General features: G+C 38.0%; 1 protein-coding gene across 1 annotated transcript in view; it reads left to right on the forward strand.

The window, feature by feature from the left end:
* The window catches only part of MYOM1 (myomesin 1), a 108,018-nt gene that overhangs the window by 64,606 nt on the left and 17,657 nt on the right, over positions 1–25,755 (forward strand). Inside the window, exons 21-29 of the mRNA XM_016211488.2 lie at positions 2,557–2,741; positions 6,441–6,555; positions 16,599–16,755; positions 18,789–18,895; positions 19,017–19,061; positions 21,493–21,629; positions 24,046–24,190; positions 24,945–25,004; positions 25,475–25,542. Coding sequence (XP_016066974.2) covers positions 2,557–2,741; positions 6,441–6,555; positions 16,599–16,755; positions 18,789–18,895; positions 19,017–19,061; positions 21,493–21,629; positions 24,046–24,190; positions 24,945–25,004; positions 25,475–25,542 — 1,019 coding nt within the window. The remainder of the gene's footprint in view (positions 1–2,556; positions 2,742–6,440; positions 6,556–16,598; positions 16,756–18,788; positions 18,896–19,016; positions 19,062–21,492; positions 21,630–24,045; positions 24,191–24,944; positions 25,005–25,474; positions 25,543–25,755) is intronic.

The raw sequence follows: 25,755 nt of genomic DNA on the forward strand, positions 1-25,755 counted from the left end.
TTCTCTCTGTTTCTCTCTGTCTCTGTCTCTCCACTTTTTCCCAACTCTGCATCGCAATAAAGACCCTGGAACCAGACTGGAAACACTCTTATTTGGAGGTTGTCATCAGGGGTGGTTGGCTGGGCAGGGAAGAAAATGGGGAGAATGTAAAAACATTTACATTTACCTTAAATTTTTTTTTTAATCTTCACCCAAGGATATGTTTTTATTGATTTTTAGAGAGAGAGGAAGGGAGAGAGAGCGAAACATCGATGTGAGAGAGAAACATCTATCTGTTGCTTCCCTTACACCCACAACCTATGTGCCCTGACCAGGAATTGAACCCACAACCCTTTGGTGTATGGGACAGCACTCCAACCAACTGAGCCACCCGGCCAGGGCTACCTATGCTTTTAATTCTTATAGAGCTACAAGCCTGAACAAATTTAAAAACTGAATACAAACAAATTTACTAAGCCTTTAAGATTCAGAGCCGCAACATTAATGTATTGGATGGATGGGTTTTTTTTGCTTTAAATGGTACTAACTTCAGAGACCCAGATATTTTAGTGCCACGGGCTGACTAAATTCTTGCACCTGGGTTTGATAGTCAACATGTGTAACAACTGTTTTGGCACCAGCATCAACCACATCAGAACACTAGGCCATACTGGGCATGCAGGGTGGACCCGGCCCTGGCCCCAGTGCCCTCACTTCCTCTGTTTGAAACCTTAACTGCCCTTGGAGAGCCATCATTTTGCCTTTAATTAGAGAGTGTCCATCTGCATCGCTTCTCTATCAAGTGTGAATGAAACGACTATAAGATGCACTTAAGAGAAGATGAAGTGCTTATTTGGCTTCATAAACAAGACAGGCAAATACACTGCCTTTCTTTACACCTCCTTGAATCCGGCTGATATTTCTTAAGCTCTTTCTGTCACCTGCACAGAAGTGGATCTGTTTTTAAATTCTTGCAATTCCTGCATAAAGTTAAAATGTGAGTGACTAGAGACTAAGAAATTCTGAGCAAGCCTGTGGGAAATGTTTTGATGGAAAGGATATAGTTTGCAAAAGAGGTTGCAGGATGAGTGCTCTTACTTCAGAGGAGAAATGAATGGGACCGTCCTCTGCCCCATGACCTCTGGTTTCGCAGATCCACACTTACTGAGTAGTGCTGGGCAAGCCGTAACTCAAGAAAGCTCTTATAGAAGGGAGCGTTAAGAATGTTTTGTCACCTCTTTGTTTTACAGATGAAGAAACTGAGACTTGGTATAAATGATACCCAGGAGGTGACACAGGTAGTAAGTGGCAGTTAGGATTGGAAACTAGGCCTCTTATTCCTAGAGGAGAGGGGCTAGGAAGCAGCAGAACAGAGTGCCTTCCAGGTGAAGCAAGAGGTGGTGGTACCTGTCTGTGTGCCTCACTGGGTTCTGAGGGTGGCACAAGAGAATGGTCATTGACGCCCTTTGCAAAACAGAACATGCCACATCCATTGAAAAAATATTGATGTTATTATTTAAACCTATTTCCACACCAGATGTCATAGGAAAACAAGGATGACACATATTTGTGACTCTAAAGCCAAGGCCCAACAAATATTGAACTATCGATTGCAAAATGCCAAAGCATAGCACGACAGAGCCTGTGCTTATAGTTGGCTTTCAGGCCACCGTGAGTCAGTTCAACTAATTTTCATTGGCTGGTTAGAAATCAGCTGTTATTTAAAAAAAAAAAAAAAAAAGGAAAATAAATAAATATATCACCTGCATAGCAGCTGGAGGTCATGCAAAGATAAATCATTTAGTAGTTTGGACTCTCCCAAGAGTGTAAAGAAAAATACAGGAAGGGAGAAGATTCTGGCTTTCTTTCTGAACAGGCTAATCATGCTATTTGCCTTCTCTAAGCTTTCTATTAATTGTCTTAAGAATGAATTAGATAAATGAGTGCAAACTACCGGCAATGTCTGGCACAAATTCAGAGCTCACAGGATTGATTGTATTTATTTAGTGAAAGTTCTTTGTAAATCATAACTATAGTTTGTTTTTACCCCATCCCCTATATGGGAAAAATTTTCTTCCAGTGGGGAGTTATTTTGTAATATATTCATTTTTCCTTTGTAAGAAATATTATCATCTATATTCATACGCTATCAAATAGAGTTGCTTTCTTCATGCTAATTTGAGAGTTGGGAGAATTTTCTATTATTATCCAAAAATAATCGGAAGCTGAATCTGCAACCAAATTAAACTGTTCTGATAAAAGGTGAGGAACACAGGTCTGAGGACAGCCTGAAAGGCAAGTTTTCATCCAGCCTCTGAGGAGCATCTTGAACTGACCTTAACCACCAGCTGCCCATAAAGGGTCTTAATAGGTTCATGTAGAGCAGTTGAGGAAACTTGATATGAAATGACCAAAAAATACCTATTTCCATGGAAATGGTAGATTTGGGGGGGGGGGGGAAGAACACCAGCATCAGATTCAGCTGTAGGACCTTAAATGTGGTTCCAGATTTCCACATATTTGAGTTTTCTTACCTACATTATGATTTTTATGCACTGGTCTCTCTCTCTTTTGCAGGACCACCGCACAATCTCAAGTATAGTGAAGTCAGGAAAACCTCCCTGGTTCTGCAGTGGAAGCCTCCGGTCCACTCTGGACGGACCCCAGTCACTGGCTACTTTGTGGACATGAAAGAGGCCAATGCTAAAGATGACCAGTGGCGAGGGCTCAATGAGGCGGCTCTTAAAGACAAATACCTGAAGGTAAGAAGATGCTCACAGTTTGAGAAACCTGTTTAATAACAAAAAAGGCTCTTCTAATGATATTAACTTAAAAGTTAGCAAGGTAAAACAACATCTCTGCTTTGGTCTGTGTCATACATTGGGCTCCTGGTAAGATTTCATTTGGCAGTGGTTGGGGTTTGGGAACGTTTCTGATGCTTAAAACAATTCAGTTTTATTTAACCTGAATCCCTTAGCTTAGCTTTGGAAAACAGCCACAAATTCCCTTTTCTCTCGTCTTTCCTTTCTTGCCTCCACTTTCCCACCTCATATTTTTGTTACAGTCTTAAGACATTTTTACTTACCATTCCTCAAAGGTGACTTACTTATTCCTACCTGAATTTAAAAAATATATATATATATCTTTATTGATTTCAGAGAGAGGAAGGGAGAGGGACCGAGATAGAAACATCAGTGATGAGAGAGTCATTGATGGGCTGCCTCATGCATGTTCCCTATTGGGGTTTGAGCCCACAACCCAGGCATGTGCCCTGACTGGGAATAGAACCATGATCTCCTGGGTCATAGGTCGATGCTCAACTGCTGAGCCATGCCGGCTGGGCCCTATTTGTAATTTTTTGAAGGTGATTTTTGATTTGAGGGTCTATTTTTATAGAGTTCATGCCAATAAGCCTTTAGATTCTTTTGAATCTTGGCCTGTCTCACTTAACCTGCTTCCTCACACTTGTGCTTACATGAGCTCGTGATCTGTCAGAGGCTAGTGGACTGGGTTCACTCAGCTCTTGGCCTTATCTTCACCCTTATCCATGTCATTGCCTTCCAGATTCTCTAGAGTGTTCTAATTGAACCAATTTCCAGCTTTATCTACCAAAGACTGTTCTGCTAAAGTCATTGAATCTCTCACCTGTATCAAATGGAAATCTCAAAAGAATATTTTCCCTCATTGTCAGCAGTGTCCAGAGACCCTGACTCCAGAGTAGGGCCTCAGAAACGGGGGGCAGTATGATTCTAGTTCTTGTTGCTTAGAATGAAGTGTGGTTCACCACAGTCATACAGAAAGCCCAACACCGCATTCTGTGTGCAGCCCCATCTGTTGGCACAATAGGCCGCTGCCTAGAGGGTGGGCCTGGGAAGATATTCAGAGTATACCTGGTCTAGAAGATCTCTTCCATAGACCTGCCACTGTGGACCAAAGTTCATACCATGTCAGTTACTCTCTGGAGTTAAGGCATTTATAGTCCCCTTAAAAAATGTAAATACATCCTCCAGGAGAAATGACCCTTAAACCATTACACTCAATATGCCATTAACTCAGTTTAGCATATGCCAGTGAGCTCTCTACCCCTGACAATACCTTGAGGAGATAAGGAAGGTCACATTTCATGGGGACAAGAGAAGGTCAAGGAAGGTCTGGAGCTATTTAATTGTCCAGGTGAGACAAGAAGCCTCTAGATGCAAAGAAACCTCAAAGGCCAGTGTAAAATAAAGGACAGACATATCCTGGATGGTGGTGTTTATGGTCAGGATGATTTCTAAATCAGTGTGCCACAGCACAGGATCCCAAGAGCCTGAGGTTGGATCTGACTTGGGTAAAGCAAAGCAAGAGTGAGAAGCCAAGCAAAAACAACCAAGAGCCCAGAAAAAATGCACAGGAAAAAAAAGTATAGAGCTAAAACACATCAAAGAATGGTTAATGTCACTTGTTAAAAAGAAAAAAAAAGGAAAGGCAAATTTGAGAGAGAAAAAGAGAGAGACTGAGGTTGAATATGCCTCACAAACCAAAGATGACCTTTCTGTAAGGAAGTGACCTTAGAATTTGGCCACAGGTTTTTTTTTAGTGAAAATAGAATTATTAATTTTTCTGATTATAAAACTGGCACATGATCATGATGAAAAATTCAAACAATAAAGGCATAAAGAGGAATAATAAAGATGTCCTATAATCCCTTTACCCATGTTGATGCAGATTCACTCTTCCAGATGTTTTATAGTCAGAAAAATTTCAAGTTTGAAATGGATTTTTAAAAGTACATGCTAAAAAGCTTAGTCTGGTAAACTTAAGTGAGAATGGGAGATACAGCTCCACAAGTGAGAGAACTTAAGTATATGGAGTATATGGTTTCTCCTGGAAGCACCCATGTTCACTTCAGCACCAAGTTCTAGGGTTTCCAGAGAGAGTTAAAGATGCTTTACTTTTAACCAAAAGGATTTAACCAAACAGTGCCCACTGTTTTCTTTTTATATTGGCCATTACAGCCTGGTGAGACCATGTGGTGAGAGGGAGTGACTATTGGAAGGGTGGGTAACATGGATGAGGAAGGCAAGGGAATGCAATTCTTTCAGAAATTATAGGAAAGGGTAAAAATTTATGTGCATATGTTATGCATCTATACTGCTTTAAGGCCAGCAATCATTGTTCCTGTGGCATGGAAGAATGGAAGGGTGTTACTGTCACCCCAGTGACTAGGCACTAGGATGTGGATTCACCTCCTGTGTCATGATGCAGAAATATGATTCACAGGCACATATTACCTAAGTGCATATGTGGCAGGCACCTGGCAACTGGTCTATTTTTATCACAACAAGGAAATGTTTCTGTTCCTTTCTATAAATCCACACTTGCCTGGCATTATTTCTAAACACAGAATTTAAATACATCAGAATCTGTGCATTTAGCTTATGCCTAAAGTCAAGTTCATTTATGGATCAAAATTCACTTCAAAACTCTATTAGCTACAGTGAAAACTATCACTACATCATGACATTCCAACAGACATATGAAAAGATGCTCAACATCACTAATGATCAGAGAGGTACAAATTAAAACCACAAGAAGATATCACGTCATGCCTGTCAGAATGGCATCATCAATAAATCAACAAACAAGTGCTGGTGAGGATGTGGAGGAAAGGGAACCCTTGTGCACTGTTGGTGGGGATGCAGACTGGTGCAGCCACTGTGGAAAACAGTATGGCGTTTCCCCCAAAAATTAAAAATGGAATTGTCTTATGACCCAGCAATTTTATCCAACATGTGATGAGTGGATTAAAAAACAGTGGCACATTTACGTAATGGAATACTACTCAGATGTAAAAAAAGAAGGGAATTTTACCTTTTGTGCCAGCATGGATTCATGTGGAGAGTATTATGCTAAGTGAAATAAGCCAGTTAGAGAAAGACAAATACCATATGATTTCACTTACATGTGGAGTGTAATGAACAAAATAAATAAAAAAATAGAAACACTCATAGATACAGAAAACAGAGTCAGCTGTCAGACGGTAGGGGGGTTGGGAGGCTGGGTGACAAAGGTGAAGAGATTAAGCAAAAAGCAAACAAAAACAACACACACCACTCATAGACACAGATAACGATATGGGGATTACCAGAGGGAAAGGAGGGGGAGGCAGAAGAAGGTAAAAAGGGGATAAATGGTGATGGAAAGAGACTTAGCTTTGGATGGAGAACACACAGCACAGTATACAGATGATGTATTATAGAATTGTACACTTGAAACCTATATAATTTTATTAACCAATGTTACCCGAATAAATTCAATAAACAGTTTTTTAAAAAGAAAGAAAAAAGTTTGCGTATAATTGACCCATGCAGTTCAATCTGTGTTGTTCAAGGGTCAGCTGTAAATTGTTATTACAGAGGAAGAGTACTTCTGTTTAAATGACACAAAACGCCCATTATATTTCTACCTGCTTTTTCCAGGTGCAAGGCCTCCAGGAAGGTGTCAGCTATGTGTTCCGTGTCCGAGCCATAAACCAGGCAGGTGTGGGCAAGCCATCCGACCTTGCTGGGCCTGTTGTGGCAGAAACTCGACCAGGTGGGCTTTTGCTCTTTCATTAAAATTAATCTCACCTGTGTAAGATACCAAAGTAACATTCAACCTAACTTTCTGTGCTCTTCCTAGTTTTCAAAATCATCAATATATGGCTATTTGAATAATTGATAAGTATGACCTTAGGCCATGACAATCATTTACCACATCCTAGGAGCCTCAGTACAGGGGTGAACCAGGTTTGACATGGTTTAGGGCTATTCTGGTTGATACCTAAAAACAGGGATGTTCTTGATCAAATTATGGGTCCTGAACTGACTGTTTCAAGCACACATTCCTGGGACATTATTCCTATTATACCACAGCCATAAAGTCCCACAAGGATATTTTTTCAATCATAGGGAAAGTTAGAATGACAGTTAGCAAGCACGATCCTTAAACAAAAGTAAGATTTTTAAATTAAGTTAAACCAGGGGCCAGCATACTTTTTCTGTGAAGGGCCGGATAGTAAATATTTTTACTCTATTTGCCATATGGTTTCTGTTGCAACATGCAACTCTGCCATGGCACAAAAGCAGCCATAGACAATACGTAAACCAGTAAGCATGGCTATGTTCCAATAAAACTTTCTTGTGCACATTATATGCATTATATAATATAATGCATTATGTACATTGTGAAATTTAAATTTTAAATAATTTTATGTGTCCTGAAATATTAATCTTCTTTTGATTTTTTCAGCTGTTCAAAAATGTAAAAATCATTTTCAGCTTGCAGACCATAAAAAAAGAGGCAAGGGCCAGATTTAGCCCACAGGCCATAGTTTGCTGGCCCCTGGGTAAACTAACAGCAGTCCTGGCTGAATGACCTACAGAGCCGAGGCAGCCCTCACCTCCCAGTTTTAAGAGATGCCGTGACTGCGCCAGGGAAGACAGCCTTTCCCTTTGTCAGGGGGACAAAGTTTACAGCGTTCACTGTGCAGGCAGTTTCAAATCAGTATGTAATAATGACTTGTTTTGTCATTTAACCTCTATCACTTTTCAAAGTTATATATTTCAATTCATTGAAGTTGCATAAAAGAAAGCCCTGGAAATCAGGATAAAAGAAATTAACCAGTTATTTTAAATTTACATTCATTCTAGTCAAAGCAGTTTCACTTTCATTTATTCCTATTTTCAGATTGAACTAAAAAGCAGATAAATAATGTAGTATTTATTTCTATGATGAGAAAAGAATGTAAACACAGAAAATTCTGCTCTCCCTTTGTTATATAGAGCGTATGTCAAATGCACCCTTTGAGGAAATATTTGTCCCTTTCATCCTATTGCTCATAACCTGCTTTCAACTATATTCTTATAATTACCCTCTAGAGTTAGGTGGGACAGAACTGACCTTCTTATACCAAAGCGTCATAGGTGTGTCTGGTGAGAGTGCCACGCCTCATGCAAGTCCCCTTTGCAAAATTTCATGAGAAAACAGAGAAGTGCTAGGAACATATATGCCGGATAAAAGGTAACACACAAAGACACCAGCACACATATTTCTATAGAAATCAGACCCTTCATATGCCAACCGTGAGGAAATATAAGGTGGCAAATGGACATGTAAAAGGACTCAACAGTAAGAAGAACATTTAGATGACTATAAAAGTAAACTCTTACTCTAGTCGTGGGTAAGTTAAAAGCACACCTTAGGCACTGGAATCCAAATCTGATTGGCTGAAGAAAGCTTAAATTAATTTATTATTTTCTCATCAATAGCCTCAGAATGGTAGGTGACCACCCATGATATAACAAAGCCTTCACTATGAAAATTTTACCACCAAAAAAAGGTCTGCTGGTGAGCTCCTGGGCTAGGTTTCTGTTTCACTGATTTGGAATAGGCACCAAAAGTCATTTTTTTGTGGCCAATCCATTCCCAGAATATAACTGCAAACAACAGCTGCAGACATTAATACACTAAACAGCACCAGATTAACCCACTTGGGAACCACTGGGTCACAGCCTAGGATCCTGGGGTGCGCAAAGTCAAAATGTTTTGCCATGAAGGAGCACCAAGGCCCAGGAAACACTTGGACTTGTTCCATATGCAGCAAGCACATTCATTCTTGCAACATGTATTTCTTGAGATGCTGTGTGGGCACCAGGAGTAGAGTAATGTAACATTTGTCTTGCTTACTGGGCTTATGATCTAGTGGAAAAGCCAGAGTTTACAACATGGAGCAATGAGAGCTAAACAGATGTTCATAAAATATTTCCCATAGTTGAATAGGCTATAAGCTAGGTATTAAGGCGTTATAACTCTTTGTAAAAGCTTAGATGTAGCCTAAGGTTGTCTGTATTTATTAATTTTGTTAAATACAAATGTATTACTTTTAACCAGATATTTATTTTATGTTAGAATGGATGGGAAGGGGGCAGAGGGGCATGTTATCAATTTCAAGATTTGGGATGTGAAACTCGGAATGTATTATTAAAATTTCTGATAGAAAACAAAGCTTATCATGTAACAGCAAACCTTGAATACATCTAACAGGACACCTCAAGTGTAATTTGAATTCCAGTTAAAAGTTAACCTAATCCACTGAGGTTGGTAGGATCACTGGTCTCCCTTTGATGTCAACAAATATGCCAACAGAAATAGCTCAGCCACTGCCACAGAGTCTAATAGTGCTGGTAATGAAGATCTAGAAAATGGATTAAGTGTGCCATGCTCTACCAAGAAATCTATAAGCTAAAAATGCCTGTAAGAAGAATAAGCCAAAAAATATTTAGCATGTATTTGTGTACATAAAAGGCACTTCCATTGTTGAAAGTTGATATTTATCGAACAGTATCTGTGTTGATTGCATCAGGCCTGGGGTGTAGATGGAGGCAAGGTGAGCCAGATCAGACGGGAGATAAGAAAGAGCCCTGCCAAGGTAGGGCAGGTGATCTGGAGGGCAACAGGTAACTGCCAGTACAGGCTGCAGGTATTCCTGCCAGAGAAACAGCAGTGGGCAGGAGACTTCAGGTGATGGGCAAAAGAACCCAGACACAAGGCAGAGTCCCAAGCAGGAACTGGGTTACTGGAAGTTAGGCCTTGGTCACCTGCGGCAAGGCCGGTTAAAATAACACAGCACCAGATGAAATAATGATCTGGGATTGGGTTGACATCCTACTAACCAATTTCAGTTTTTAAAAACCGGTTAGTCATAGAACCTGGTAGGGCTGAGAATGTAAATGTGTGCTCAGTGGCCTAGTGGTGAACTCTTGAAGGATTCTGAAGGAGGAAGCCAGGCCGACTATTAAAGATGAGGCCAATTGATTTAGAAAACTTCACTTGTATTTACTTAATAACTGATCTTTTTCATCCATTAGAACAGTGGTTCCCAACCTTTGCTGCGAGTTAGAATCATGCCAAAGACTTTCTGAAAATACTGACTGCATTCCAGACTCCATTCTAGGCCATTACATCAGAATCTCCAGGACTGAGCCTGGGCATAGGTTTATTTTTGTTTATTTGTTTAGCTCCTTGGGTAATTATAGCAGGAAACCAGCTTATAGACTGTGGGCTCGTTCAAAATAGGAACTGTTTTTCTCTCTATATATGCCTAGAGCCCAGTACCTGGTGTATAGTAGTCATTTATTAAATGCAAATATAATGAATGACTACCATGCTCAGGCCAGTGAGTGTGACCCTGTTTTGAAGCCACAGCTGCTCACTTACCCCTGGATGCCGTGTAACAAACACTTCAGCTGTGTAGGGCGAGCTGGGAGAGAAGCGTCAGGAGGCCGCAATGCAGGGCCAAAGTGGGTCAGCCATGGGCCCTCATCTTAAACATAGGAGAGCTCAGTATTGCTTGTGAGTGATTACATTAACTCGCTTTTCTTCTTCTATTCCGTCCCACTCTCCAGTTTTACACACACACACACACACACACACACACACACACACACGCCTGCACCATGGAGAAGGGCAAAAAATGAAAGCTTATGTAAAATGAGCGAACAAAACAGAAACAAACTCATAGATACAAAAACCAAACTGATGTTTTCCAGATGGGAAGGGAACTCCGGGGCTGGATGAAAAGGTGAAGGGGTTAAGAAGTACAAGTTGACAGCTACAAAATAGTCAGGGGGCCATAAAGAACAGCATAGGAGTAGAGTCAGTAATATTGCAACGACTATGTATGGAGTCAGCTGGGTACTAGACTTATCGGGGTGATCCGTTTGTAAGTTATACAAGGTGATAAGTTATATATGCTGTACACCTGAAACTAATATAATATTGAATGTCAACTGTAATTTGGAAAACATTTAAGAAGCTTATCAAACTGATCTATTAATGCTGATGTAAAAGACTAAATTATATGAGAATTCTCATATCAGATTATGAAATGTATGGGAAGGTGAACAGTTTACCCTGATTTTATTTCAGCTTTTACATTTTATCTTTTTTAAAAATCATCTTTTTGAGGGGGAGAATGAGACAGAATTAGTTTCTAGTTTATTTTAGCCCTGGGTCACGCCTTACTCATTCAGGTACAGGGGATGGTGGCCAGCCTGGAGGGACCATTAAAATGCCATTCCACACAATTTCCCTTGCAACCGTATTAAGGATTGATTTAGGGTTGGGCAACTGACTAGAAACAACTCTTCTTAAATCCTTTTCAAACCAAAATAATCTCTTTCATTTTCTATAGCCAAATCTCCCGTGTTCTTAACTGAATTCTTCATGTTCTTGAGCAGATTCAAAGGCTGTTTTTGAGAAAATCTAAGTCCTGACAAATTTTGGTCCACTTTTCCGGCTCAACTATATGGAAAAGTGGGATGGCCTTTCATCTAGATGAGAATATTCACAGGGATTCCTTTACTTTTACAGGAGAACATCATAGCCACTACCTACCTGTTAAGTATGTGAACCATTTTGATCAATATATTAATCAATTTTAGAGAATGTGGCTCTTTAGACATTTGAGTTCAACCATGAATTGGCAGCTGCTCAATGCTTGGCAAAAACTCAGGTCATGGGACATTCTAAAAAGAAAACTTGAGGATTTCCGTAGCTACACCTTTCTTACTCTGGCGCTGCATCAGGTTCATCTCCACAGGGACTGTCCTATAGATTAGCCTGAGGCCTATTAGAAGCACTGTCATTATGTTGCTCTTTTTTTTCTTGAGTGTTTATAAAAAGAACCACTCATTTGAATATCATACATCTTTTGTAAAATTGCAATAGAATTTTTTTGCCCACTATGTATCCAGGACCCCTTTATTTAAAGACTGTTACTATTAATTTCTCTGAGATTTTATTGTGGAAAAATGGGCCCTTCCAGGTTAATGTATATACTGCTTTTATTATACAAAGAGAAATCTACAACCTAACATGTCCTTTCTTTTCATATACAAATAAACTCTGAGCTCACTTTTAAATTGTTTTGTCTACTTTTAAATTTTCCTACAGATGTCTTTTTGTTTTAAACTCCTCTCATTTATTCTTTGCTGTTCCAAATAATGTTAAAGTTTTTCCAAAAACATCTTTTTTTTAAATTTGCAAACCCAGAATGCTGGAAGGGTCTACCTTTTTCCTAAATGCAAATTCAATTTCTCATTCTAGGTATTATTGTAAAATACTTGGTCTACCAAGTCACTCTTTAAAAACACCTTTATTCAAAGAACTTTGTTAACAAATTAATTAAAACTTCACAATAACAGAACTCTTTAAATTTGAAAAGCCTATTGAAAAAGTCTGATAGCACCAGCATTGTAATTCATGTGGCAAGAAGGCAACAAGCTTGTTGCATTGATCATTTTTAAGACAATAACCTTGTCTTATATTTACACAGTGGTACTGTTTAAACTGCATTCTTTCTGTCTAAACATTATTTTCTAATGAGAATTGTTATGGAGTTCAAGATATATGCTTAAATGACTAATATTGAAATTATTTTCAGTAAATTTGACTTTTCAAAATCTTGAGATTTTGATTCCTTTTAAACTGATACTTTCAGCCAGTTTGTGGCAGGATAGTAAGAAGCTAGGAAAATTCCTGGGCAAGTGAAATGGGGAAACTGAGATAAGAAAATTAAACAAGGCCAAACAGTTTGGGCAGCTTGCAGCCAGCTATCTTCCCCAACCAAGGACACTTGAGAGCAAATGTTCCCTAACCAGAGAAAACATAGCTTAAATTGCCCTGCCCTGGGAAAACAGAGAACAAAGACCCAATTAATGCCATTTATGCCAGCTAAACCCAAGGACAAATATCATTTGGGGGATGTTAGACAGAATAGATAGCTACTAGGGAGGAAAGCAGAGAAGGAGAAAAAAGGGGGGAGAGTTTTATCTCACCCACTAAACAAAGAACTCAGCCGTCTTAGGACTTGCCAAACAAAATGTACAAACATTCCAAGATAAGCCACCACAATGTAGAAGGGGACTTTGAAATCTAGTCTTCTACCCAAGGTATCTGACTGGGGAGCTTTGAAAACTATATGGGGAAGGGTATAAAACCCCTTGAACCCCCACCAGGCAGTGCCCTCAGACTAGCTGAGTTGCCTGCTTGTGCTTTATGACAAGTGTATTCTTTAAAAATTCACTTGCTTTGCTTCAACTCTGCTTTCTGTCACTCATCTGAATTCCTTCTCACGAGATTGACAAGAGTCTAGCGCCCTCCCCACCGTCCCCAGACACACACTCAGGGTGCCATCCCGTTAACAAGTTGACAGCATCATTGATTTGTGAGAGAGGAGAAAACATTGGAATTCTAAACTGACGTTTTTCTTTTAAATCTGTTTTTTCAATCCAGTTCCTGGCACATATAAATACATATGGAAAATACGGAAGAAAAAAATCCCTGTCCTTATAGAATTTAACCCTATTCTCAATAAAATAAACAAGGAGTACAGCTTTTTGAAGAATGAAAATTTAATTAAATGCTCATATTAATACATATTTGATTTTTAAAACTGAAGTGTCAAATGTAGTTTTTAAATTATTTTTTTTTCACTTTATTTAAACAAATCAACCAATAGCACTCATCATAGCCACAATTATGTGTTCATAAACTGAAGAAATGTTCATGCTTCTCTTTCCTATCCACTATAGATGTTATCTGCCATGTGCTGACTTCACATGATTAATCAAGAAAAGCTTCACAGATGATAAAAATTCTCATATACTAGTTGACATTACATCTAATCCCTACTTCTTTTGTCTCTCCAGGCAATCACTTATTTTTAAATTTCAAATTTTAATCTAAGACTGTAAAAAAAAATTACACATTCTTTTCAAAAAGCATAAATTGTTGCACTTCTTAAATTAGAGGCTAGCTGTAAGGTAATGATATAAGACTCATAGGTTTAGGTGGAAACACATATATTGCCTGGGATTTGTAAATAACATTTTTTGAGTCACTTCATATTTTCACAAAAGATGTCCAAGGACTTTACAAATAATAATTTTCCAGAATAATTTAATAAGACAGCTCTATATTCTTTCAGTAAGTCAGGCAATTGAGACAGCAACTTTCCTGTTCTCTAAGTTGCATGGGTTTGGGGACAAATTTGGCCACTTAGAAACCTGCAAAAATGATGTGTTAAATACCCAGTTGTTCCATTTACCTGAAAATTTACTGTGAAAGCATTAATACTTTAAAATTTCATTTTAAGACTCTGATGAAAATTCTCATAAAACAGGTTACACACTTCATTGAATATTTTTCAGCCTTCTTGGATGCAGTGTATTTAATCTTACTTACCTTTTTCTGACTCAGAGCCATAAGTATCAACTTTATGTATTGTACAGGGTTACAATAAAAACAGTGATGTCTCATGGGTGAGGAGCTATTTGTCCCTCTACGAAATAATATCTTTGGGCCTGCTTTTTAGTTTTCTGCCTTCTCTCCTGCCGTCATTTCCTTATTCTCAGTGTGCCTGCTGATAGTAGCATCTTACTTTCCTCTCTTTTGGGGGTTTAATCTACTGAGAGAAACCAATCAACTAGGCTTGTTAGAACCATCTCAAGCTAAGTATAAATAGATTCCAAGCGATAGTCTATGGAGTTATCCATTGAGTTTCCAGAACTACTACTAATGTGTGGATTTTGTCACATCAGCACTAGCTCTTAGAGACTTGTTTTCCTTACTTCTTGGTTTTGGGCAAGATTCCAGATGAGTAAAGTATTAGAGGGCAAAGGTTATCTATGGAATTGAGAGGCTAAACTAATTATATTGTTTATAGTTTTTCAGTTTTGTGACTTCTTTGCCAGAAAAGTCAAATTTTTGACTTAGTAAAAATCAAGATTCTTAACCTAAGCAATATTTTTTCTGTTGTAAACTTAAGGCATACCTCTAATGCAATAAACAGCAAACATATGGATGATTCACTTCCTTTTAAAAGAGGTTACAGATAAGCAATGAATGATTAATATGAACAACTGCCATTCTTCAAAATAGGTATTATGCAAACAGGAAGAAAGGTTTAGATAACTTCCATCACCTTTTTTCCTCTTCATAACAATACAGATATACAGAAAATTTCTGATTTATATTCTCTCTGTGACTCATTCATGCTAACTGTATATTATAACCCTGCCTAAACCTCAACACTCTTGGGTGCTAGTCTTAAGTTTTAATTGAAATATTTGTTCACTATTTGTTATGCAACAATGGATTGTGAGGATTAGTCATGTATTACTGGAAATAGAAATAAAACATGATCTGCAATTTCCAATGGAGTAGACACACACAGGACCTTAAAAGTAATACATGGTAGACATTTCACTTAAGAAACAATTCTCTAATTGATCATTTCCTTTTATCCATATAACCAAATATGAAAATAACCCTGTTGTTTTTTAAAAAGTAACTTTAAAAATCTCCTAGAACTAGGCTTCCCTAAGCTTCCCATGTGTTAAAAATCACTTTTTAAACATTTGTAATTGAAGCACACTATCATCAATAAGGACACAAATTAGATCAACTGCCAGGATTAGGAGCCTCATGTCACTCTTCACTGTTTGTGCACTCATGTTCTTTTGGCCTTCCCCCGAGCAACATTTTGCAATTGTTTTCCCTGACAAGCTTTATTGGACAGTAGGCCAGGATGCTGGCTTCTTATGATACAATCTAAAGAGAAAACCTTCAGAACCTTGGGAAGTATCTATTGAAAAAGTTCTTGTGCTTTTAAAAAAATAAAGCTGCACCTTTTTGAGATCAAATATATTTTTCATAATACATGGAAACAAACCAAGTTTAGACTGGTAATTGAATGCCTGTCAATTTAAGAAGAGCATTTTACCTTTCAAATTGGATTTAGATGTAGATGTGAACATTTTATATGCTGTACAAATCTCTTTGAATCACTATATTACATGTAGGTGCAATTTATTATAACTCTCAAAAATGAAAGAATTCAAAACATTGACAGAATTGTTTTCTTTTAAAATCTAAATGCCAATCTCCTTGAAACATATGGTGCTCTTGAAATCTGTTTCTATTTAAATTTCCATACAGTTCAATAACAGTCATTTCTAGGTTGCTGTTGTTTCCATCTCAGGGGCATCTTTAGATTGATTTATGGTTGCCTGATCAGCAGAACAAGATTTCATATATTTCTTCATTCTTAAATGATTTACAAAATTTGAACATGTGAATATAGGCAATTCTCATCACCTCTACTTTCTCCCCTTCAATTTCCCTTTGGTTTTCTTGTCTCTCATCTATCCTTTACTGGTGTCAAGTTGGATACTGGTGTTTTTAAAGCAAAGTCATGAATTAGGTTCTCATAAGGACCACTCAAGTTTCCTTTTTCCCAGTGCTGCCTTTCCCCTCTTATTTATGATCAACCCACTCCCATAATTGAGCCATCACTCATGTCAACCAAATTTTATTCAGCTGTGGCCAAACATGGCACATTTATTTAATTCCCTGTTACAGTATAAGAGTTGAATTGTAAAATAGATTGTCAGTCACAGTGAGCAGTTGGGGCTTTTCCTTTGCACAAGCTCAAAGCCCTGCTTCAAGGCTAAAGTAGAGGATCTCAAGAAATTCCTGCTTGGTCAGTTTTTACCGGAAAATATCAGTGCCTCTTTTTTTTCTTCTTCTTCCAGGAACCAAAGAGGTTGTTATAAGTGTGGATGATAATGGAATCATTTCCTTGAACTTCGAATGTGATCAGATGGCTCCAAATTCTGAGTTCACCTGGTCCAAAGATTATGTATCCACTGAGGACTCTCCACGTATAGAAATTGAAAGCAAAGGCAACAAGTACGGACTGTTTCAATCATAATCATGGGTCTCCTTGTCATGATAGAAGGATGAAGTTAGCTCTTAGCTTTCTATTTCAATACTTAGTATAAGGGGATGAATCACAAATATTTTATATCTGGTATGTAATGTAAAAAGTAATAACCAGTATAAATCTTAAAAAATAACAACCCTTGTCCTGGCTGGTGTGGCTAAGTGGTTAGAGCATTGGCCTATGCAGCAAAGGGTCGAGGGTTCAATTCCCCGTCAAGGGCACATACCGAGGTTGCAGGTTCGATCCCTGGCCTGGTCGGGGCATGTGCGGGAGGCAACCGATCGATGCGTCTCTCTCACATCTATGTTTCTCTCTCTCTCTCTCTCTGTTTCTCTCTCTCTTCTCATGCCCTCCCTTCCACTCTCTCTACAAATCAATGGAAAAAATATCCTTGGGTGGGGATAAACAAAACAAAAAAATCCATGTAAAGTACTTTCACATTGTTTCATTTAAAGTGCTATTTCATTTATGGTAGAAGAGCTTTGATTGACATAAAAGTAGGTTTTAAAAATGATTCTCATTATCCTACAAAATTTTGAAATCTTAAAGTAATGGTGAGGATGCTTATGGGGAGGGAGCAAGGAAGAAGTTTTTAGTTGCTGATTCAAGTTATGGTAAATTAACTGGGTTAGGTATGACCTGTTCTGCTTTTTTCACCACCACTTATAAGTGACACAGTAATGCACTGGAAAGAACTCTATATGGGGAGCGCAGGATAGATGAATTCTAGTTCCAGCTCTACCAGGAGCTGGCTGTGTAACCTGGGGCAGTTTTTAATTTCCACTGCCCTCCAATTACTTTTTCTGTAGAATGGGAGAGAGTGATTTTATAAGCTAATACTTTTAGCCCCAAGATTCTGAGTTTTTGTGTGTGTGTTTTTTTTAATATATCTTTATTGATTTCAGAGAGAGGAAAGGAGAGGGAGAGAGAGAGATAGAAACATCAATGATGAGAGAGTCATTGATCAAACCCGCAACCCAGGCATGTGCCCTGACCCGGAATCGAACCCTGATCGCCTGGATCCTAGGTAAACGCTCAACCGCTGAGCCATGCCCGGCTGGGCCTGAGTTTTCTTTTTACTCTGCCTTACTTACCAAGGTTTATATCTTTATAGTACCAATCATATTGGATTGTATTTGGTAAAGCAAAATATTCCTAAGTATTATTTCTATTACAAAACAGCCCAATATATATATAAAATAAAAATAAAATAGTAATTTTGTTAGAGAATGGCAAGGAAATGCTGAATATAATTAAAAGACATTTTACTGTTGCTATGCTGGTAAGTCCCTGAAGTAAAACACACATTGGCCAAAGAAAAGATAATCAAACTATGTTTTTCTTCCACTGTGTGCACTTCACCAACATTTAAATTTTTGGTTGGCCTTAGACACTGACTAGCAACATGACTCACCAAAGTTAGAAAACTTTGAACAGTGAACTAGACCATTGACCGGTTCATTTATGCATTCTACACATATTTATTAAGTACTTATTATGTGCCAGTGAAGGCACTGGATGCTGGAGGACAGTAAACAAATCAGGTCTTTTTCCCAAGGCACACAGTAGAGGCATAGAGATAATGAAAGAGGCAATACCAGTGAATGTTTGATAACCTCAAAAATGGGAAGCACAGGGGATGACATAAGAGAGGCACCAGAGTTACTGAGAGCAGGCTTTGCCCTGTGGGGAAAATTTTTTCAGGATCAGCAAGGGCTGATCAGCTGAAAATGTCTTTATTTGGCATGTGTATAGGTATGCAACATAGTTTGGGGATGGGAAATTTGTACCAGCTTCCCACTCCCATCACTGTCACCCCTTAAGAAGATGTCAGGGAAGACTTCCCAGAAACAGCAAGAATGGGTAGGTCAACAAGGGGGATAGGAACAGATACTCCAAATGAAGGGAGTAGCGTGTGCAAAGGCCTAGAGACAATGTTGGGCCCAGGTGCCCGGATGCCGCATGACCTCATTTCTTACAAAACTATTCTGTTCTTAAGGTCAAAACTGACCTTCAAGGAACTCGGGATGGAAGACTTGGGCATTTACTCCTGTGATGTAACAGACACTGATGGAATAGCATCAAGCTACTTGATAGATGAGGAAGGTAGGTTTAAAGTCAGTTCATTCACAAGTCCAATGCTGCTTTGAGTTCTCAGCGATTCTCCATGATCAAGTGACTTTTGTTTTAGTAATTTAAGGTTTAATTGTTCTTTTCCTCCCTACAGAGTTGAAACGTTTACTTGCTCTCAGCCAAGAACACAAGTTCCCAAGTAAGTGTCCATAATACTTTCACAGAGTTTAACAATCCTACTAGGTGATGACTTCTGGAATAGGACAGATGACAGCCCTGAAAGGATTAAGAGGCTGTTGAGAACATATAATGGAACACACATTGGTAGCTACAGATGCACTTTCTAGAAGTGCTGCTTTTATCTTTATCATTGTTCTCAGAGATGCAGAGAATACTAACATTGGAACTATATTTCATGCTCTGTTTCGTAGAGAAGTGGCAGGTTACATAGGCATAACAGCTGCACAATTAAGTTCTCTTTTTGCATGTGTATTTTGGAATCACATATTTTTTTTTATGGATACATTAATTCCTATGTCTTTTAGAAAAACTGATGTCCTTCCAAGCAATTTAATGTTGACACTTAATAAAAGAATCATAGCTCTAAATAAAGACACTACCTACCTACCATTTTAAACTCCTGAAAAATAAGGTTAAGATGCCTTGGTCAGAAAAAGAATCTCTGAACTATCTGCAAACACTTTAATAAAACACTTTCCACATAAAAGATTAAATTTCACAGTTGACACCTAAAAGAAGAGAAAGAAGTCTGAAATGACACTCGGAAAGTTCCACTGGCCTGATAAGATCGCTTGTCATTGGTACCTATTGACCAAAATAGTGACTTATCCAGAAAGTTACACCCAAGAGTTTGAGAAAACAAATAGAAAGGTATTTTGTATACTCATCCTTTTAAATCAGTATCTTTTTTTCACTCATTAATCCCTAAAATATAACTCCTTCACTACTACAGGAGTTTCAGGAACCCAGGAAACTATACCCTGACCCCAGACTATAGACAAAACTTTGTATGTTTGTATATGTGCATTTTTCTAGGAAGAAGGTCTATACTTTCCTGAAATTCTCAAATGAGACTGTGATTAAAAAACAAACTCTGCTCTAGAATCAATTGTCTGACGTCTGTTCCATTCCTAAGGAGACTTAGTGTTGATGACTATAGGCCTCAGATATAATGTTCTCGAAACCAATTTTGTTCAGCAAAGCAGTGCAGGAGAGTGTAAATGTAGGATGCAGATTTTGTGAATTCCAGGGGAGAACCATCTCTCCTTTGTATGCTTATTCACCATAAAACTGGAAAAGTGATACCATAAGTGGTATCTTAACAGTTATATATTTTTAAAAATTGTATGGAAGATAGAGGTTTGGTCTGAGCCTCCTTTTAGCTCTGTGTTGGGACAACTGTAGAACTGGGTTTCACAGTGAATGTAAAATAGTGCAAATGAAAGGCATCCCTTAAAGCTTGAAAAGGGTAGTTTTAGGATAAATACAAAGAAATATTAATGTACCTTTGGTTCAAGGTTATAACTTAAAATGTAACAGTGCTACATAAAATTCTCAGGTAGGTTTAAGAGTGATGATTTCTCCTAAAGGAAGTAGAAGGACTACTAAACAACCATGCTTTTCCGCAAACTATACCCTGGAGCCACCTCTATACAGATCAACTGACTGAAGGAGGCTTTGTAGAGAACATTTGCACAATGCAAGAAATTTAGAAACTAGTTTTAAGGGATGTGAGCCAACTTTTAAAATTTCACTCAGACACAAATGGCTTATGTGATACAGGTGTAAATCAGAGACACCACAAGCTTCCTTCACTTTCTTTGTGAAGCAGTCCATGTGATATTTTAATATAGCTTCTCAATAGTGATTCGCTCTGAAAATTTTTGCTTGGTCTGAGAACTTAAATGAACTGGTATACCATGGGGATAGATAGGGTTTAAATGACAAGCTAGTTCATTTATACATATATATAATTAAAATTAGTTCTTTTAAAAAAATTTACCTTTTAAAAACATTTTTAAAGAGCCTCCAAAGGGAGATAAATTGTTGAAAAACATCAAATTTAACTCCTTTCCAAATATTTTAAATTGGAGTTCACAGAATGGCGAAGCTGGGAAATATCTTGGTTAATTAGGATGTTCAGTTTATTCTCATTCATTTATAAATGAGTTGACTGAGGCCCAGATATGCAAAATGACCTGCCTAACATCACAGTTCATTAGTAGCTGATGTTGGACTAGGCTCTAGCTCTCCTGGGGCCAGCCCAAGACTCTTTTCATGGCACTTTGTTATCGTCCCCTAAATAAACCTAACCCAAGCCATAGAAGAGAGTCACAAAAATTAGTTGAAGAACCTCAGGATATAAGTTCATCCTTTTCATTTTTATAGTTGAGACCTCTACTACTCAAAGAAGATGTGACTGAATTAGAACTCAGGTCTTCCATCCTTCAATATCATGCTTTCCCTGCAACACTCTCACACTGCCTCCAGGCTTTTCAAGAAGCAAGGTTCTCCATCGCCATTTCCACTGAGTGTTTTTTTCACTTGTTGGAAGAATCTGTATCAATACAATTGATTACCAATGTAATTATTATTTTTATTTTTCATAGCTGTCTCAGTTAAATCAGAGTTGGCAGTTGAAATTTTGGAGAAAGGCCAGGTCCGGTTTTGGATGCAGGCTGAGAAGCTGTCTGGCAATGCCAAAGTCAACTACGTATTTAATGAAAAGGAAATTTTTGAAGGGCCGGTAGGTTTTACACTTTTAGATTTCTAAACATATTATTATAGAATGTACTAGGGAAGCCTATCTGAATTCAGGTAAGTTGTTGTGAAAACCACTGAGTGTGGGGTGGGGAGTTTAAATTTCACATGTAAAAAATGTAGAGGAAAACATAAATTGATTGTATCATACTATCCCATCTGGGGCACTTTTGAGAATGAAGGAGGGTACTAGTAATTTTCCCAGGACAAGAGTCATAACAGAACACTGTCCCAGGCAAATCAGGAAATATAATCACCCATGAAAATATAACTGTTCTCTTGAGAAGGCAGAGGAGCCAACACCCTGACCTGAACTCACATACTCACATCAGAACCCCCAGTAGGGACTTGGTTCTTCATATGGAAGAGATGGCCTCTGTTGTTCCAATGGCTCAGAAAAAAGTGCAGTGAAAATATATTATTTATTGCTTTTCTGGTTAAAAAGCATTCTTATTGTAAAAAACTTTAAAGACTCAGAAAGAACAAATCACAAATTTTTACAACTTTTTAATATACATATTGGTATGTACTTTTTGGTCTTTTTCTACACTTCTGTGTATGTCTATTTGTGTCTTATTTACATAGGTGATGGTGTATATCTATTATCTACTTCTTTGCTTTTAACACAAAAATAGTTTTCATGGAAAGAGTTACAACATCCATGCTTTATTTGTGTTCCCCAGACATCAGTAGAGCCAGGACCGGGGCAGTGTCTGGTGGCCCTGAAGAACTCGGGTTTAGGGGCCAAGGCTCGCACCTGTGTTACCACAGGTGTAAATGGGAGACTAAAAAGATGGGGGAGAGGTATGGTTTGTGGCCACTGTCAACAACCTGTTCTCCTTTCATCAAGAAAGACATGCTTTTGAAACATTTGAGTGTTCATTAGTGAGGGGAAAAATGAGTAATATAATGAGTAGATGGGTATGCAGTATATTCCTTTTCAACTCATAGGTCCACACAGGTCCACTATGGCCCATCTCCTCCCTGACTTCAAAATGTTTTCATAAACTGCTATGATCACCACCTGGCCAGTAGAAAGGAAGGAGAAACTTTGTTGGCCTCACTTTCTGCCGCCACAGCCATTGAGGGAACACTCCAGAGCATGTGTGCATGGACACACTCCCCATAATGTGTTCACACATGCTTGCATGTTACTCTGCGTCCCTCCCCACCAGACACACACACTGTTCATTGTCATTGCAATTGGCTCTAATCACAATATTTTATTGGGTGGAGAATACTATCTTAGGTCAGGTTTTCTAGAAGGAGATTCTGAAATAGAGTTTCTCCAAGTGATTTACGGGGAAGTACTCTCAGGAGTAGGGGGTGAGGGAAACAAGGGAGGCAGGAGAGAGCTAAGCAAAAATGTGGTCTCAGCTGGAGACTGGCTTCTTTCAGGGGAGGCTCCAGGGCCTGGACTGCACCACAGAGTCGATCCCAGACATGAGTCTTCCTTCTGTGGCACTATATCGGAAACCATCATTAATTCAAATTCATGATGGCACTTGTGCTGGCATTCCCAAGGACTAAGAGTTATCTTTACACTGAAAAGAAAAAAAAAACAGTTGCCCAAGCAACATGATAAAATAAGCATAGTCTAACAGGGCAATTTCAGTTCATTGGGAGCAAAAGGATTTCAAATGCTTTACAAGCATTTTTTCACATATTACCTCAGCAGATATTTATTAATTGCCTGCTGTATACCATGCATGCCCTAGGTGCTAGGGATATAGCGATGATGAGACAAATACTTCCCTCATACAGCCTATAGTTTTGCATTATTCTGCTAATTAAAACTGATACAATCTGGGATGCAAATGAAACTCTAAAAACAACTTTTTTTTTTTTTTTACTCACATGATTTATTATATGCCTCTATAATTAACAATGAGTGATTATATTTGGAGAAGATTTGGGGATTTTTATTATTTATTTATTTATTCTTTATTTTCGTTGTTGACACTATTGCCGATGTCCCCATTTTACCCCCTACCCGGTCCCTGACCCCCCTTCCCTCTGGCCATGCACCACACTGTTGTCTGTGACCAGGGGATATGCATATATATATATATTTTATGAAAGAAGGTGAAGGGATTGGCTAAAAACAACTTTTGGATAGGATTTTGTGACTTGGGATAACAAAACTTTATTTATATTTAAAAATTAAATGTCAGTCTTTTTAGTAATCATTTCTGGTCAAGGTCATATATTCCACATAATATTTCCCTTTTCCTGGGTACAAGATTTTGAAGACTTGCTCATCTAAAAAAATGAAATAAAACTGTTAACAAAACATTCTATTAAAATTATGATTCTTTGGAGTTTGTATTTATTTTATCAGGCTTATTGTCTGATAAAATATCTACCTCATTGATGTCTCTTTTTTCGTTTTCATGCTGAAGAAATATAAGATGCATATTGACCGAAACACGGGGATAATTGAGATGTTCATGGACAAGCTCCTGGATGAAGATGAGGGAACATACACTTTCCAGCTTCAGGATGGGAGAGCGACGGGCCATTCCACTCTCGTTCTCATTGGAGATGGTAAGGATTTCGCGGGAGGTAACTGGAGGACTCTGCTGCTCCCTTTAATGCGAACATCCCATGGCACAAAAGTGGGCATGTGGAAGGGAACAGGAACCTTTCTTGTTTGGATTCCCATGTTTGAAATGCAGTTCTCAGTTCATGCTTTCCATAGTATTTCATTACGTAGAAGTGAAAGTTAATTTAAAAGGACACTAAATTTATCCCTGGTCTACAGGCAGGACTGCATATAAATTATCTCACATATAAACAAGTATTTACTACTAAAAGTAGTGAACTGAAGGAGACTGCAATATAATCAAGGCTGTATATGTGTCTCAGAAACAAACTGTGATACAATCTTATGATATGTACTTACTTTAAATTACTTAAATTACGAAGAAAAATATGCAAAAGTAGGGCATGCCAAATTAATTAATCATGCATCACAACTAGATTGTATGTGAGCTGCCACAAACCACTGTGGAAACCATCATGATTTAAAATGTGGCATTTAACAAAGCAATGGAAAGGCTGGCCAGATCTCTACATTTACAATATCCAGTACTATTTCACTCCTTCCTAGCTTCATGACCTTGAACAAATTGCTTAACCTTTCTAAGCCTATTTCTTCATCTATGAAGACTAAAAATGAATAAAGTGGTCGTGATGTCCGAGTGTTATAATAATGAACATAAATCACTTAGCACAGTGGCTTCACATACATTTATACCTCTCCACTCAATTTCCTTCTTTCTCGTTTTTCAATTTTTAGTTTATAAACAGCTCCAGAAAGAAGCTGAATTCCAGCGGCAAGAATGGATCAGGAAACAAGGTAAAAACAGTCAGGGAGTAAAGAAATAGCTTCAGTTTCTTGAACAAAATATTCCAACATTAATTTATACAACAAATTAAAATGAATGTTACTACTTATGTTAACACTGCTATAAATAAATAATTGAAAATATTTATTATTAAATAGGTATTCATTTAAGATATTTGAAAACTACATCTTGAGTTTTAAAATTTTCACTTCAAATATAAATCACGTTAGAATTAAGAGTGAGCTTTGACAGTTGGAGTGTCGTCTCATACACCAAAAGGTTGTGGGTTTGATCCTGGCCGGGCGAGTACAGGAGGCAGCTGATTGATGTTTCTCTCTCACATTGATATTTCTTTCTGTCTCTCTCTAAAAAAAAAATAAATCAATAAAAACATATCTTCGGGTGAGGATTAAAAAAATGAGCTTTGATTTTGCTTTTCATGAGTAATGGAGTGATTACTGATATTATTAATATTTTATAGGTCCACATTTTGCTGAGTATTTAAGCTGGGAAGTGACTGGTGAATGTAATGTACTATTGAAATGCAAGGTAAGAAGTAGATAATTTTTAACATGTGATACAAGGGAAATAGAGATAAAATAGAATATGAGAAGAGGAAGATCAACTTTTTATCTCCTCCATTTGAACCAAATGATAAGCAACACATCCTTACTGTTGAATGTTACCGCAATCGTTTGTTAGTAAGAAACATTTAAAGTAAAACAATATAAAAATACGGGAAGGCAAAATGCTCATTCTTAT

This window comes from Miniopterus natalensis, chromosome 7, assembly GCF_054644295.1.
Source record: "Miniopterus natalensis isolate mMinNat1 chromosome 7, mMinNat1.hap1, whole genome shotgun sequence".
Classification (NCBI taxonomy): domain Eukaryota; kingdom Metazoa; phylum Chordata; class Mammalia; order Chiroptera; family Miniopteridae; genus Miniopterus; species Miniopterus natalensis.